This window comes from Talpa occidentalis, unplaced genomic scaffold (assembly GCF_014898055.3).
Source record: "Talpa occidentalis isolate TD23 unplaced genomic scaffold, MPIMG_talOcc4v2.1 talOcc4.14, whole genome shotgun sequence".
Classification (NCBI taxonomy): Eukaryota; Metazoa; Chordata; class Mammalia; order Eulipotyphla; family Talpidae; genus Talpa; species Talpa occidentalis.
This window is the reverse complement of record NW_023601433.1, coordinates 48,777,597-48,794,517: the sequence shown is the minus strand read 5'-3', so window position 1 is coordinate 48,794,517 and position 16,921 is coordinate 48,777,597. Positions and strand designations below refer to the sequence as shown.

The 16,921-nt window shown below is 37.6% G+C and overlaps 1 protein-coding gene across 1 annotated transcript in view; it reads left to right on the top strand.

Moving 5' to 3' along the window:
- LOC119244622 (uncharacterized) overlaps nt 1-16,921 on the top strand; it is a 135,837-nt gene that overhangs the window by 77,061 nt on the left and 41,855 nt on the right. Inside the window, exons 24-25 of the mRNA XM_037510473.2 lie at nt 367-450; nt 13,189-13,272. Of these exons, the coding sequence (XP_037366370.2) occupies nt 367-450; nt 13,189-13,272 (168 nt within the window). The remainder of the gene's footprint in view (nt 1-366; nt 451-13,188; nt 13,273-16,921) is intronic.

The window sequence follows — 16,921 nt, the reverse complement described above, 5'->3', positions numbered from 1 at the left end:
TATTTGTATATTTTCCTGGGATAAATTCAAATTACCTAAGAGATAGCATTGATGAGAATGCACTTGTTAAGGAATTGTGTGGCATGTCATTATATATAAAATTTGTTATTCCTGGATATTAGTTTTTTGTCCTATTACTAAATATTTCCATGTTTCAATGTAACATGGATTAAATAAATACTCTGCACATTACCCACTTTAAGGTTTGTGATTCTGCCATTTGAAATTCATTATAAATGCTCTCCAATAACAAAAAGTGCTAATTAACTTAATCCTGCACACATATGTTCAAACACAAAGACACACACACACATATGCACATATACAAATGGTAACAGTTTCAAAACAATCTCTTTATATCTACAGGGAGTAAAGTAGGGTACATGACAGATACCGTTGCAAGCACAGTGGCAAAGGACCATCCCATGACACATGCACTGACTCACCCAGGTATGAATAAGGATATTGTAACTAATATTTCAATTAAAGTCTAATTAATTTCTAACCATTTATCTTCTCAGGATTATAGTTAAGTATGGGTACTTAATACAAACAGTGTATATAGTTTACTGGTTTTGGGGCAAAAGTTTTCATGAAGTCCCTCTTTAATTACCTCTAAACTTGTATTAAATATCAATGTGAAACAGTTACTAATTTTGATTTCAGCTGTTGCTCTCCTTAAAAGGTGAGCCTTAAAAACCTGTGTGATAGTAAACTTAGAAAATGATCAATGCACAAATAACCAATTCTATTCTACTCATTTTCTATTTATAGCCCATATAGAAATTGCTTTTTCTAATCTGAAAATGCAGAAATGTTAGCAGATAGATGTGATAAGAAAAGTACAATAACAGCTATATCTCTGTTTATCATCTCTCTCTTCATTAAGAACATCTCAGGCAAACTTTTAGTATCTAACCTGCAGTATTACAGTTTTTAGGTATGCTCTTTAGTTCAGAGTTAATACAATAGAAAAGGCCTGGGTAAATATTAGGCGGACCTCTCTGATATTTTCTGTGATACCAAGGAGGAACACAGCTTTGTCCTCCACAAAGGAATGTTGAAACAGATATTTACACACAGCCTTATTAGAAGCAGTGATAGCAAAAGGAATTTTTTGCATGCCCGACTATATGCCCTCACAGGAGAACAAGAGAAGCTTCGTTCATCAGGGGAAGGAGATTTTAGTAAAACACTCCCTGTAAATCACTAAAGCTAACTTATACTGAGCAAACTAATGACTGGTGATTAATAATGAATGGACAAATGGATCATAAATAAATAGGATAATCAAAAGTCTCTACAGGGCCTCCCCGGTGGCGCAGCGGTTGAGCGCTGGGTTGCGAAGCTGCCCGCGGCCTCTGTAGCGCTGGTTCGATCCCCGGCTGCTCCCCGGCCACCAGAGGAGGGTCCCACATGGCGCGCAGACCTCTCCTGCCGCCCGCTGCTCCCCTCAGCAGTGTACTTCGGTCCCTCTGCCTGCTCTGCTCCCCGCTCTGGCTCTGGTGAATTCTCTCACCCTCCCGCGCTTCTGACTGTACCCAGTGCTTGTATAAAACAAAAAAAAAAACAAACAAACAAATAAATGAATAAAAAAAAAAAAAAAAGTCTCTACACCAAAAAGGCACACTAATCAACACTCTTCATATAGGAAATACAGGGATCAGAGTTGTCAGAATTTATTATCTACAACATCCACTTGCTAGCAAAAATGAAAAGAAAACCTTTAAGATATGCAAAGAAATAGAAATTGAGTCCAAGCTCAGGCAACAGAAATGCTTGTGAGACCCAGATGTTGCTTACAAAGTAATGATTATAAATATGTTCAAAGAACTGATGGAAACCATGCTCAAGGAATGATTCATATGGTTGGATATTTCATAAAATAGACAGTAATAACATAGCCACAAATTCTAAGATAGGCGATGACAATGCAAATTTGATATAAAGGGGTGTAAAATGAAATGAAAAATTCACTGCAGGGCCAAGCAAGGGCTTGATGAGTCTGAAGAGAGATGATGCAAATTTAGGGTAATAGGATTGTTAGAAAGAAAAAAGAGAGCAGCAGAGAGAAGAAAATAAATTTGAAGAGATGGAGGTAAAATTTGAAAACACTTCAGTGAGATTTAATAGTCTCTAGTGCCAAGTACAGGTAAATCTAAATAGTAGAAGCACAAAATAAAATTCACCAGCAGTCCCACTAGAGCATAGATGAGGGGAAAAAAGACAAGGAGATAATCTTGACAACAGCAAGAGAGAAATGGCTGATTGTAAAAGATACTCTGTTAAGAACACCTGATGTAACAGCAGAAACTGGCAGCCCTAACCCAAGATTTACTACAAAAATGAAATTGAAATAGATTCCCAACCAATAAAAATTAAGATAATTTATTGCTAGCAGACTCACTTTAATGAGAAACCTAATAGGAATTCTTCTAGTTGAAAGTAGGTGATCCTCAGAGCAATTTAATCCACAGAAGTATAGAAGAAAAAAAAGGAGCAGAATGAAACAATCAAAAGTCATGGCCAAGGTTAAGTCTATAATTACAAAGTCCATACAAATGCATAACTCTTTCTTTTCTTTTCAATGAAGATTAAATAGGCAATTGTATAAAGCAATAGATCTACAAAGCATAGTGCTGGGGCCCCAACATACAGTCTCCAAAATGTTTTACAAGAACTGGACAAGGGAGGTTGGACCCAGTGATGATTTGGAGGGCAAAATGGCATAAAATGCTAACTTGAATCTGTAGGAGTCAATGAAAAGATCCAGAGACTGTAGATAAATGGTTCTTAAAACAAATGCTATTAAAATTTACTTGCTGAAATTTCTTCTGAGTCTCTTTAAACCAATAAAGTTTCATAGAGAAATGACTTAAAAAGTCTTTGTAATATTTATGTGTTATAGAGTGTGTGTTGTTTTAATAACAGAATTATAGCAGATTGGTAATTTTGAAAATGCTAAAATAAGCAATGTGTAGATATTAAGGAGGAAATGTGTGACTCCTTAATGATTAGAAATTACTCTTCCACAGGTCATTGTGCTCTTAGTGTTTTAACACAATCTGCCCTCTAGGACTATTCTTTTTTTTTTTTAATAAATTTTATTTTTATATTTCCCATACAATTGCAGCCCCCTTATTTTGACCCCAATCCCTCCCCTCCTTGCCCCCCACCCTCCATAGAGTGTCTCTGGTTCATAGTTTTTTGTTGATTTTGATTTTCACTTTCTTATAGTTATTCTTTTTCTTGGTCCCTTATTTAAGTTTTCTAGATTCCTGCTATGAGTAAGACCATCCGGTATTTTTCTTTTTCTTTCTGGCTTATTTCACTGAGCATGATTATTTCACTGAGCTTAGCTGTTGTAAACAGTGCTGCTATAAACATAGGGGTGCAATCAAAGGCATCTTTACAGACACATCACCCAAAGCAGTGATAGTGAAGACAAAGATAAACAGCTGGGACTACATCAAATTAAAGAGCTTCTGCACAGCAAAAGAGACAATAACAAAAACAAAGAGAAACCCCACCAACTGGGAGAACATTTTTGCACCCAACACTAATGATAAAGGACTGATCACAAAAATCTGCAAAGAGCTGATGAGACTCAGCAACAACAAAGAAAATAATCCAGTCAAAAAATGGGCAGAAGAGCTAAAAAGAAACTTCTCTGAAGAGGAAATGCAAATGGCCAACAGACATATGAAAAAATGTTCAACATCACTTGTAATCAGGGAAATGCAAATCAAAACTACCATGAGATACCATCTCACACCAGTGAGAATGGCACATATTAAAAAAACTAGCAACAACAAATGTTGGCGAGGGTGTGGAGAAAAAGGAACTCTTCTGCACTGTTGGTGGGAGTGCAAACTGGTCCAACCACTATGGAGAGCTGTGTGGAGATTTCTGGACCTACTAAACATAGAGCTTCCATATGATCCAGCAATTCCACTCCTAGGTATTTACCCAAAGGACACAGAAACATCAATTCCAAAGAGCACCTGCACCCCTATGTTTATAGCAGCACTGTTTACAATAGCTAAGCTTTGGAAACAACCCAAATGCCCAAAAGTAGATGACTGGATCAAGAAGATGTGGTACATATATACCATGGAATATTACTCAGCATTCAAAAAAGATAAACACATGCAATTTGCAGCAACATGGATGGCGCTGGAAGGGATCATGCTCAGTGAAATAAGCCAAAAAGAAAAAGAAAAATACCGGATGGTCTCACTCATAGCAGGAATCTAGAAAACTTAAATAAGGGACCAGGAAAATGAATATAAGAAAGTGAAAATCAAAATCAACAAAAAACTATGAACCAGAGACACTTTTTGGGGGGTGGGGGGCGGGAGGGGAAGGATTGGGGTCAGAATGGGGCATTTGCAATTGTATGGGGGAATATAAAAATAAAATTTAAGATTTAAAAAAAAAAAACACAGTAAAGCAGGGTTAGATATATTTTCCATGAGCAAATACATGTAAGTAAAACTTTTTTTAAGTGGGCAAGTTAGTAATCATTATTTGAAGAGATGTAGAGGAAATTGTGATGGGGAATGATAAAGCTGAATTCATGATGTCTGATTTCTTTTATAAAGAAAATATATTAACATAAAAAAAAATAGGGGTGCAGGTGCTCTTTGGAATTGATGTTTCTGTGTCCTTTGGGTAACTCTAGGACTATTGTTAATGAATCCATAGTTATCTAAGAATACTTTGCTCTTTTAATTCAAATTATGAAGTTCTTACAATGTATCTATTGGAGAAAGAACTACAGGACTGATGTATGTCCACCAATATTCCCGTTACGTTGTTTTATAGCTTATAATACTTGCACAAGTGTTGGTAATTATGGAACACTAGATATACCCATCTAATGTGTCTTTTGTTTATTTAATCATGCCCATCTGTTTGCAATGTTTACATTGCAGCAATGGTTTATCTGTGTTGCCATGGTGTTAGTACAGACTTTAATTTCGGTGATTAACTCACTTCTTCAAAACAAGATTTTCTATCTTTATTTGGATCATGACAGTTTTCTGACTGTGGTTACATGCTGTATAGAACCAGTATTTGGCCCAGTAAACTTTATCCAACATATGAACAATAGTTATCAACTATAATTATTCTTTTTGAAATTATTTTAAATGGATTTTCTACTATTTAATTTTGTTTTCAATATAAAAAATGTTTTCTAAAGTCAAGTGAACAAAAGTCACGTAAATGCTAAATGCAGATATGCATAGTATATCTTAATGCAAATGACCCATTTTATCAACCCAGCTAGAAGTTCTACACGTTAATGACCCCAAGAGGTCATAATAATGACCTCTTATGTTTCTATAAGAACATAATTAATTGCATTTCTTTCTACCACTAATACAACCTCCTTTACTTATGTATCCTAGAGTAGGTTGAAGGATGGGCATTGCACTTTTCCTGGAAAAAACAAAGTGTTTCTGACTCCTAGTATCCTTCTGTGACAAGATTGAGCATAATTTCCATCTTTACCTGGGGAAAAATGTTGATATCCTTTCTCACTGTGGATATCAATCCTTCGTGATGTGTGTTAGTGTACACATGAAATTCCTAATATTCAGGTATATTCCCTCATATTACATGACACTATAAAACCCTTCATATTGTCTAGGAAAAGACATAGTTAAGGAATTATGAGGAATCAGTTTATGCATCGATTTTGACATTGCCTAAATGTCTCACTTTGGCAAACCTCTAAATCTCTCTTATTTTAATACAAGTTGCTAATGTCTCTTTTGGTTAAGATGGTATATTTAGGCAAACCACAACTTTCATTATAATCCTTCTAAATAAAAATATCATTATAATGACAGAAATCCATCCAGTATTTATCTTTCTCCTTCTGACTTACTTACTTTTTATAAGCCCCTCCAGTTCCATCCATGTTACTACAAATGGCTTGTGTTTATCTGTTTTGATTGCTAAGTAATATTTCATTATGTATATGCTAAATCATCTTCATCTGCCCCTCTGTTTTTCAGCATTTAGGTTTCTTCCATACCTTGACTATTATAAACAGTGCTGCTATCAATGTGGAAATGTTGACTTCCGTTCAAATTAGGGTTTTTGTATTTTTTTGATAGATACCTAGGAGTGGAATTGCTGGGTAATATGGCAGATCTACTTTTATTCTTTGGATAAACACCCACACTGCTTTCTGTAGGGGCTGAACCAAGCCATATTCCCAACAGCAGTGTAAGAGGGTCCCTTTTTGCCAGGTCTTTGCCAGTACTTGCTGTTTCTGGTCTTTTGGTTGTACCATTCTCACAAATATAAGGTGACATCTCAATGAAGTTTTTTTTTTTTTTTTTTTTTTTTAATCTTAAATTTTATTTTTATATTCCCCCATACAATTGCAAACGCCCCATTCTGACCCCAATTCTTCCCCTCCCGCCCCCCACCCCCAAAAAGTGTCTCTGGTTCATAGTTTTTTGTTGATTTTGATTTTCACTTTCTTATATTCATTTTCCTGGTCCCTTATTTAAGTTTTCTAGATTCCTGCTATGAGTGAGACCATCCGGTATTTTTCTTTTTCTTTTTGGCTTATTTCACTGAGCATGATCCCTTCCAGCGCCATCCATGTTGCTGCAAATTGCATGTGTTTATCTTTTTTGAATGCTGAGTAATATTCCATGGTATATATGTACCACATCTTCTTGATCCAGTCATCTACTTTTGGGCATTTGGGTTGTTTCCAAAGCTTAGCTATTGTAAACAGTGCTGCTATAAACATAGGGGTGCAGGTGCTCTTTGGAATTGATGTTTCTGTGTCCTTTGGGTAAATACCTAGGAGTGGAATTGCTGGATCATATGGAAGCTCTATGTTTAGTAGGTCCAGAAATCTCCACACAGCTCTCCATAGTGGTTGGACCAGTTTGCACTCCCACCAACAGTGCAGAAGAGTTCCTTTTTCTCCACACCCTCGCCAACATTTGTTGTTGCTAGTTTTTTTTAATATATGCCATTCTCACTGGTGTGAGATGGTATCTTATGGTAGTTTTGATTTGCATTTCCCTGATTACAAGTGATGTTGAACATTTTTCATATGTCTGTTGGCCATTTGCATTTCCTCTTCAGAGAAGTTTCTTTTTAGCTCTTCTGCCCATTTTTTGACTGGATTATTTTCTTTGTTGTTGCTGAGTCTCATCAGCTCTTTGCAGATTTTTGTGATCAGTCCTTTATCATTAGTGTTGGGTGCAAAAATGTTCTCCCAGTTGGTGGGGTTTCTCTTTGTTTTTGTTATTGTCTCTTTTGCTGTGCAGAAGCTCTTTAATTTGATGTAGTCCCAGCTGTTTATCTTTGTCTTCACTATCACTGCTTTGGGTGATGTGTCTGTAAAGATGTCTTTGATGTGCAAATCCCGTAGTGTTTCGCCTATATTTCCTTTTATGTATTTTATGGTTTCAGGTCTTATGTCTAGTTCTTTAATCCATTTTGAGTTGATTTTTGTGTATGGTGTGAGGTAGTGGTCAAGCTTCATTCTTTTGCATGTAGCGACCCAGTTTTCCCAGCACCATTTATTGAACAAACTTTCTTTGCTCCAATGCATAGTCTTTGCTCCTTTGTCAAAGATTAGTTGACCATAAATCTGTGGGTTTATTTCTGGATTTTCTATTCGATTCCATTGGTCTGTATGTCTGTTCTTGTTCCAATACCATGCAGTTTTGATGATTATGGCTTTGTAGTATAGTTTGAAGTCTGGGAGTTTGATGCCTCCATTTCCTTCTTTTTTTTTCAGGAGAGCTTTGGCTATTTGGGGTTTTTGGTGATTCCATATGAATTTCATCAATAATTGTTCTATTTCTTTGAAGAATGCCATTGAGATTTTGATTGGAATAGCATTGAATCTGTATATTGCTTTTGGTAGGATGGCCATTTTAATAATGTTTATTCTTCCAATCCATGAGCAGGGGATGTCTTTCCATTTCTTTGTGTCTTCTTCTATTTCTTTTAACAGTGTTTTATAGTTTTCTTTGTATAGGTCCTTTACCTCTTTGGTTAGATTTGTTCCCAAATATTTGATTTTTTTTGTTTCAATAATAAAAGGGGTGGTTTTTTTGATTTCTTCTTCTTCAGATTTATTGTTTGTGTATAGGAAGGCTACTGACTTTTGCGTGTTGATTTTGTATCCTGCCACTTTACTGAACTGACTGATGAGTTGAATTAGTTTTTCTGTGGAGTTTTTGGGGTTCTCTATGTATATTATCATATCATCTGCAAATAGTGATAGTTTGACTTCTTCTTTTCCTATTTGGATTCCTTGGATGTCTTTCTCTTGTCTTATTGCTCTGGCTAGGACTTCCAGTATTATATTGAAAAGCAGTGGTGAGAGTGGACATCCTTGTCTTGTTCCAGATCTTAATGGAATTGCTTTCAGCTTTTCACCATTGAGAATGATGCTGGCTGTTGGCTTGTCATAGATGGCCTTTATGATGTTGAGGTATGTTCCTTGTATCCCAAGAATTTCAAGGGCTTTTATCATGAATGGGTGTTGCACTTTGTCGAAAGCTTTCTCAGCATCTATTGATATTATCATATGGTTTTTATATTTCTTTTTGTTGATGTGTTGGATAACGTTGATTGATTTTCGGATGTTAAACCATCCTTGTGCCCCTGGAATGAATCCAACTTGGTCGTGGTGAATTATCTTATGGATACATTGTTGGATTCTGATAGCTAAAATTTTATTGAGGATTTTTGCATCAGTGTTCATTAGGGAGATTGGCCTATAGTTTTCCTTTTTTGTGTTGTCCTTATTCGGTTTTGGTATTAGTGTAATGTTGGCTTCATAGAACGTGTTTGGTATTGTCCCTTCCTTCTCAATTTTTTGGAAGAGTTTGTGAAGGATAGGCACTAATTCGTCTCTGAATGTTTGGTAGAATTCATTTGTAAATCCATCAGGTCCTGGGCTTTTGTTTTTGGGGAGGTTTTTGATTACCATTTCAATTTCGCTGCTTGTAATTGGTCTGTTTAGGTGTTCTATTTCTTCTTTATCTAGCTTTGGGTGATTGTAGAGTTGTAGGAATTTGTCCATCTCCTCTAGATTGTTGAACTTGTTTCCATATAACTGTTCATAGTAGTTACTGATTATTCTTTTGATTTCTGCTGTGTCCGTTGTGATTTCTCCTCTTTCATTTATGATCCTGTGTATTTGTGCTTTCTCCCTTTTTTCCTTTGTGAGCCTGGCTAGGGGTTTGTCTATTTTATTTATTTTTTCAAAGAACCAGCTCTTGGTTTCATTGATCTTTTGGATTGCTTTTTTAGTTTCAATTTCATTTATTTCTGCTTTGGTTTTTATTATTTCTTTTCTTCTACTGGATTTGGGGTTTTTTTGTTGTTCTTTTTCTAGATCTTTGAGCTTCGAGATTAGGTTGTTTCTTTGAGTTCTTTCTTGTTTTTTGATGTGAGCTTCTATTGCTATATATTTTCCTCTTATTACTGCTTTTGCTGCATCCCATACATTTAGGATATTGGTGTCCTCCTTGTCATTCAATTCAAAGAATTTTTTAATTTCTTCTTTGATCTCCTCATTAGTCCAGTGGTCTTCCAGTAGTGTGGCTTTTAATCTCCATGAGGTAGGATAGTTCCTTGCCTTCTTTTTATGATTTATTTCTAGTTTGATGCCTTCGTGGTCAGAAAAGATGGTTGGTATGATTTCAGTCTTGGTGTATCTGTTGATGTTTGTCTTGTGCCCCAGTATGTGATCGATCCTGGAGAATGATCCATGTGCGCTTGAGAAAAATGTGTACTCCGTTTTTTTTGGGTTTAGTGTTCTATAGATGTCTGTTAAGCCCAAATGCTCTAGGTCCTTATTTAGAGCTTTAGTTTCTTTACTTATTTTTTGTCTTGTTGATCTATCCATTGTTGATAGTGGTGTGTTGAAGTCTTCCACTACGTATGTGTTTTCTCTGATGTCTGTTTTCAGAGAGGACAACAGTTGTCTGATATATTTTGGTGCTCTTTCGTTTGGTGAGTATATGTTAATGAGTGTTATTTCTTCTTGAAGTATTGTCCCCTTAATCATAATGTAGTGACCATTGGGGTCTCTTTTTATTTTTTTGAGTTTGAAGTCTGTTTTATCTGATATAAGTATAGCTGTTCCTGCTTTCTTTTTTGGCCCATTTGCTTGTAGGATTGTTTTCCATCCTTTGACTTTGAGCCTATTTTTATCTTTTGTAGCTAAATGTGTTTCCTGGAGACAGCGAAAGGTTGGGTTTTGTTTCTTAATCCAGGCTGCAACTCTGTGTCTTTTTATTGAAGAGTTTAGTCCATTTACATTTAGAGTTAATATTGATATGTTAGCATCTGTATTTGCCATTATGTTTGTCTTTCCTTTGATTTTATTTATTCTTTTAATAAATTTTTTTTTTTTTTGGTCTTCTTTCGTTGTTATTCGTCCCTCTGAGGTTCTGGCTTTAGGATTCCTTGTAGTATTTTTTGGAGTGGGGGTTTAGTCGTAATGAAATTCCGGAGTTTCTCTTTGTCTGGGAAGGTCCATATTCTTTCTTCATGGAGGAAAGAGAGCTTTGCGGGATAGAGTATTCTTGGTTGGCATCTGTTTTCTTGGAGTCTGTTGACTATGTCCCTCCACTCTCTCCTTGCCCGTAGTGTTTCTTCAGAGAAGTCTGATGTCAGCCTGATTGGTTTTCCTTTGAATGTTATCTGTTTCTTCCCTCTTGTCAGCTTCATTATTTTTTCCTTGTCCTGGATTCTTGGGAGCTTTACTATTATGTGTCTTGCTGTGTTTTTCCTTTCGTCGTGGAAGTTTGGTGTTCTTCTTGCTTCTTGTATATCAATTTTCAGCTCCTTCTTCGCATTTGGGAAGTTCTCTTCAATTATCTCCTGGAATATTTTCTCTGTTCCTACATCTCTCTCCTCTCCTTCTGGAATTCCTATAACTCTTATATTTCCTTTCCTCATGGAGTCAGATAGTTCTCTAAGTCTTTCTTCATTCTTTTTCCTTCGTACTTCTCTTTCCTTTTCTGTTTTGGTTCTTTTTATTTCTGTGTCTTCAAGAGAACTTATTCGTTCTTCCATTTCATCTATTCTGCTTTCTTTGCTTTTCCCGGAGTTGTTTAGTTCCTCCATTAATTCTTTGATCTCCTGCATTTCTTTTACTTCCCTCTTTAGGGACTCAATTTCATTCTTCTGACCATTGTTTTCCCTCTTTAGGGACTCAATTTCCTTCTTCTGATCTATCACTTTTTTAATCATGGCAATTTTAAATTCTCTTTCTGGAAGGCTCAGAAGTTCTTCCAAGTTGCTGTCGTTGCAATCTGGGTAGTGGTTTTCTTTTTGTGGTGTGCTTCTTTCCTGAGGAGTTGTTAGGTTGCGTGTGGTTCTTCTACTCCCTACTGTCTGTTTTCTAATTTGTAGTATGCGTTGGGACACTGTGATGCTCGGACTGACTGGCATCTTGGGTGAACTTCTCCGCTCCCCTCTGGCTCTTCCAGGAGCCATCTCTGCCTTCTGGGGGAGCTTTCTGCTGGTTTTAGGCAGTTTTTACTGAAGAAATGTCCCTGTTCTCAAATGGCGAAGCGGGATGCAGTCCCTGTGCCTCCGGTTTCAGGCACACTCTTCTGCGCACCCGGTCTGCCCCGGACGTGGGTGCCTGCTCCCTCTGTGGGCTCAGACTGCTGGTCGGAAGGGGCCTGGCGTGGAATAACTTCCCGGCTGGCCACTGCAGAAGCCTTCTGCCCTTTTCAAGCAGTCTTAAGAAAGTTCCTGTTCTATGGGGTGTTAGTGACTTTTTTTTCCTGGTCGCTAGGTGGCGCCAGAGATCTCTCCTATTGTCCTTGGGGGGCTGTTTTTCGCCCCCCCCACCCCGTGGGACAGGGAACAGAGCGGGAATGGTAGGGTACACCTCAACAGCTTTGGGGTGCTGTGTCTGCCTTGTGCCCCACCGTCGTGGAGAACCCATGCCCCGAATTTTCGTGCCCCGGGTCTCAGTTCAAAGCCCTCAGTTCCAGGACGCGGGCTGTAGCCCAGTTCAGTGGCGCGGGAATGGCGCCTTTTGCACTGCTCCCGTGCCCGGTGCCTGGTTCCTGCTCACTCAGGGAGGGACCTTCACCTCAGTGAGGACCTCCGCGCGTCTCCCCGCAAGCCTAGGTCGTCTCCTCGCAAGCCTAGGTCGCAGGCGCGGGTACCTGGGCAGCCGCGATTCCGGTCTGCACTTGCTTTTCAAGCTCCCCGAGCGCGCTGCTTTCCCGCGCAGGCTTACCGGCAGCCCGGGCTGTGTGCGCGTCTCCCGGGGTCTTTGTTCTTCTCTAATGGCGCCCGGAGCCGTTCGCTCACCGCCGCGGCGAATCCTGCAGGGTTCTCCACAGCTCCCGTTCACGGGGTGTGGTGGCTGCAATAGTTCCTTTCCACTCACAGTCCCGCTTGCTGCGTCGTTTCTTCTTGTTGGTCGTTTTAGTTTGTTGTTTCCCGCCTCTCTGCAGGTCGGAGAGTGCCGCCTCTGTGGGCGGGGGAGGGGAGCAGGGTTCTGCGCTTCCCTCCCTTCTAGTCCTCTTTTCTGGCCACTTTCTTCTTCGGGTAGTTTGCTGGAGTCACCCGTTTATCTTCCGTGTCCCAGTTCTCACTGGGACCTGCCGCTTTCCTCCCTATTAACTTTTTTAATGGGAGATCTTACTCGCAGCGTCTCCTCGCCGCCATGTTGCTCCGCCCCCTCCTCAATGAAGTTTTGATTTGAATTTCCCTGATAATAAGTCTTGATGATGAACATCTTTTGAGTCTTTTGGCCCTGTGTTTCTTCTTTGGAGAAGTGTCTGTTTAGCTCCTCGGCCCATTTTTGTGGGCCATAACATTTTTCTAGGACTAGCTGTAGTTGAGGAATTAAGGAGAATCAATTCATGAATTGATTTCCTCATTGCCTACATATATTACCTTGATCAAATCCCTAAACCTCTTTAATCTCAATCCCAATCTTCTTCTGAATGCTAATATTGCTTTCTGGTTAAAGTAGTGTTTTTCTGTATTACCCTTTCATTATAAACCTTCTACAATAAAACATCATAGAGAGGCAAAATAATGTAGAGGAGAAATATGAGTGCATATACATCTGCATGTTCATGTACAAACAAAAAACAGTAATATTTACATAAGTATATTAAAAATACTTGTTTTTTATTTTCTTTTGTACAGACTCTATTATAGAACAATTTACAGATACAATTGGCAGAGATATTACACATGGGGAAACCAAGAAAGCATCAAAAAGTCATCTTGGTAAGGACAAGAATATTTCATACCTATTTGTTGTTTAGTTATTTTCTCTGGGTTTCTTTAAGATTGGATCTTTTATTGACTACAGTGCCAATATGCTACTAAACCTATTAAAAAAGTTCTTCATAAATTCCCTGCTATTATTATTCCAACTCTTGCAGGTATTATTATGAATAGAAACCTCTACCTGTTATAAGATTGAAAACTCATCATTGAAAGTGAGGCTTAAATATTCAGTGGCTTTGGAGTTATCCTTAATGGATATATTTCTGATGCAGATCCACTCAAATTTTTGCAGACTAGAAAGTATATTGTTGTGTATATTCAAAAGCAGAAATGCTAGATTATGAATATGATAAGAAAAATTGAGCAGGTAGTTATTTCATTGGCTACTGATTCATTCTAGATCATTAAAATATCCGGTAAATTGATAGTCTCAGATAGAGTAGTTGTCAGTTTTGCTGTGTAGTTTATGCTTGTGCCCCTTTGCCTGAGTTCATAGGGTTTTTCTGTGGCATGAAGGCATAGGAGGCAGAGAGCCTCAGCAGAGAAGTAAGGGAAGGAAACATCCAGAGAGAGAACACTGTCATAAAACATCAGTCATCTAGGTGACTGCAGTTATCCCCACATCTGTGCCCTCAGGGGAGCTACATCAGAAGCCACAGGCTGTACTTCAGGAGACATCATACAATAAGAAACAGTGCAGCTTAACCTCTGTATAGATAATCAGGCAAACAACAATAACAGACCTCTAAAGGACAGGGAAGCATCAGGATCCAATTGGACTACAATATTCTTTGCAAAGACCATTTGTACTACCCTCTGACCCCTCACACTCACAATACAAAATATCACAATTTTGTCCATGAAAGAAATAGAAAAGTATGAACCATACACTGGAAAATGGGAGACACCAAAATGATCTTGCGTGTATCTCAAATGTAGTAGTCCAGAGAAAAGTTAGAGATATTTAGAAAGAGTTCAAGGAAACTGGAGAAATGGAAAGGAAGATTAATGGCAGCGACACAACAAAGAGGAATATAAAAAGAATAATTGAGATATACTCTCACAATCACAATGAAAAATCTGAAATTTGAAATACTGACATGAAGTAGACAGGAATAACTAGGGAGCCAAAGTAGCCTTGAAAGGTCTGAAGAGTCTACACACTTAAAATAATGGGAACATTTAAATAGAGCAGATATACCAAGGGGCAGGAAAAATTCACAGAAGGACAGTGACTGAGAAAATGGAAAGATATTCGTTGATAAATATGAATAAATATAAATCTGTACTAAGCAAACTCCATCTAAACAGAGTATGTACCAAGACATTCACTCCCAAACTCAGCATAGTGAATGATAAGGACAAAGACAGAGGAAATGTTGAATGCCTCAAAGGGAATACGTAACTCACATGTCAAGCAGCAGCCAGTATACTGGACTTCTGACTCTGCATTGGGAAACTGGGGAGGCCAGAAAGCAGAGAGATAGATGGCAGATTAAAAATGCTGAAAGAAAAAAATGATACACTAAGAATAATATATTCAGGAAAATTATCCCTCAAAAATTATAGTGAAGCAAAAGCACACCCATGAATAAAAAGTGAGGTTACTCTCTGCTAGACATCTGCTTTACTGGAAATAGTAAAGAAATATTTTCAGACTGAAAGCAATTGACATCAGACAGGCTTTTGAAAACATCTCCCCAAAACTATGGAAAAGGATTTGTATGAATCCAAAGTACCATATGAAAGCATATCTTATCTCCTTTCTCATCTTAATTCGTTTCAAAGGTAATTGTTTATAACAGTATCTATACTGGTGCTTTGTTGGGCCTATAAAATTTGGAAAATCCATATATACCATAGTAGCATCCCATAGATGACTTGTAGGGGCGGTCATGTGTTGAGTAAGAAGATGATAGTGTGTTAGCTGCATTGCATAGAAACTAATGCAGATACCAGAAATTATGAATCAATGTAACACATAATTATAAATATATACTATCTCTTTCTTCTCTCAGCTTCATTCAATGACTTCAAGTCAAATGTTGAAATATTTATAACAAATGGCCTCCTCATATGTGTAGGCACAATAGACATATAATAGCTCCACAGTGAAAAGAGGTAATGGAGCTAGTTAGGAATTACAATTCTATGCCTCACTGGAATTTAATTAGAGTAACTAATTAATGAAGTGGATTCAACACTTGGCTATATTGCTATCACATATCTCAATGTAAGTTTTAAAGAAAACATTGAATTGGATGATATGAAAGGCACATTGAATGGAAAATAGCTCAGTGATCTACAAGTGTTAAGATAGTCTTGGAAAGATTTAAAGCAAAGGGAAGATATTTTGAAGCAGGGAAATTATGACCATCACTCGATTGTCAGATTCTTGAGAGAATAATTTAAAATTTTTAGACATGAACTCATTCTTACTTTAAATGGTATTTGTTTTTTTTTCACATTAAATGGTATTTGTTTTCTTCTTTCCAAGCAAATTGATAGTTTATTAGAGAAACATTTTTTTTAAAAAACCGTTTATTTATTTATGCATACTAGAGCTGGGGTACAGGCCAAAGATGCAGGGGGTGAGAGGATTCACCAGAGACAGAGTGGGTTACAGAACAGGCAGACTGACTGAAATACACTGCTGAGGGGAGCAGTGGGCGAGACAGGAGAGGTCTGCTGCGCCATGTGAAAAACTCCATGGCTGGCTGGGGATCAAACTCGTGCTGCAGAGGTTATGGATTGCTTCACAGGGCAGTGCTTAACCCCTTGCATCACCAGGGAGGCTCTGACATGGTATTTGAATGCCTCTTGCTTACCTGAGGTTTCTGTGCTTTCTTGATTCAAAAAGGTCTGTTTTTTAATTTACATCCTTTGACATAAACCTAAAATGGCTAAAATAAATCTGCTAATTTGCACTGTTTTGGGGTTGTTGTAACTCATGTTACCATCATGATATGTGGCTTATGAATTCCTTTAATTCATACACTTTGGGATTCTTCTCTGATGAATAAAATGATGGTTTGCAGATCTAAAGAGTTCTTTCTAAAGTCAACTGAACAAATCATATAAATACTCAAATAGAAAGAGTTTCAAGATGATAGAACACATTACTGCTGATGACCCATTTCATCGACCCAGCTACAATTTCTACATGATAATGACCTTGAGGGAGAGCACTTTATATTAGCACACAAATTACTTACTATTTTTTTTCACCACTAATACAACCTCCTTTACACTTACATCACCTTAAAGGGGAAATGGGCATTGCAGTTTTCCTGGAAAAATCAAAGTATTTCTGACTTACAGTAACTTTCTGTGACAAGGATGAATATAATTTCCACCTTTACCTGGGGAAAAAATGTTATGTCCTGTCTCACTGTGGATATCAATCCTTCATGATATGTATTTAGTGTATACATGAAATTCTAATTATCAGATAAACCCCCTCATATGATGTAATACTGAAAAAAACTTCATGTTTTCTGGAAAAGACACTAGTCAAGGAATTACAAAGAATCAGTTTATGCATCGAATTTGACATTGCCTAGATTTGTCACCTTGGCAAACCTCTAAGCCTCTCTTATTTTAATATAACAAGCCTTTTCTCCTTGCTAATGACTCTTTTGTTTAA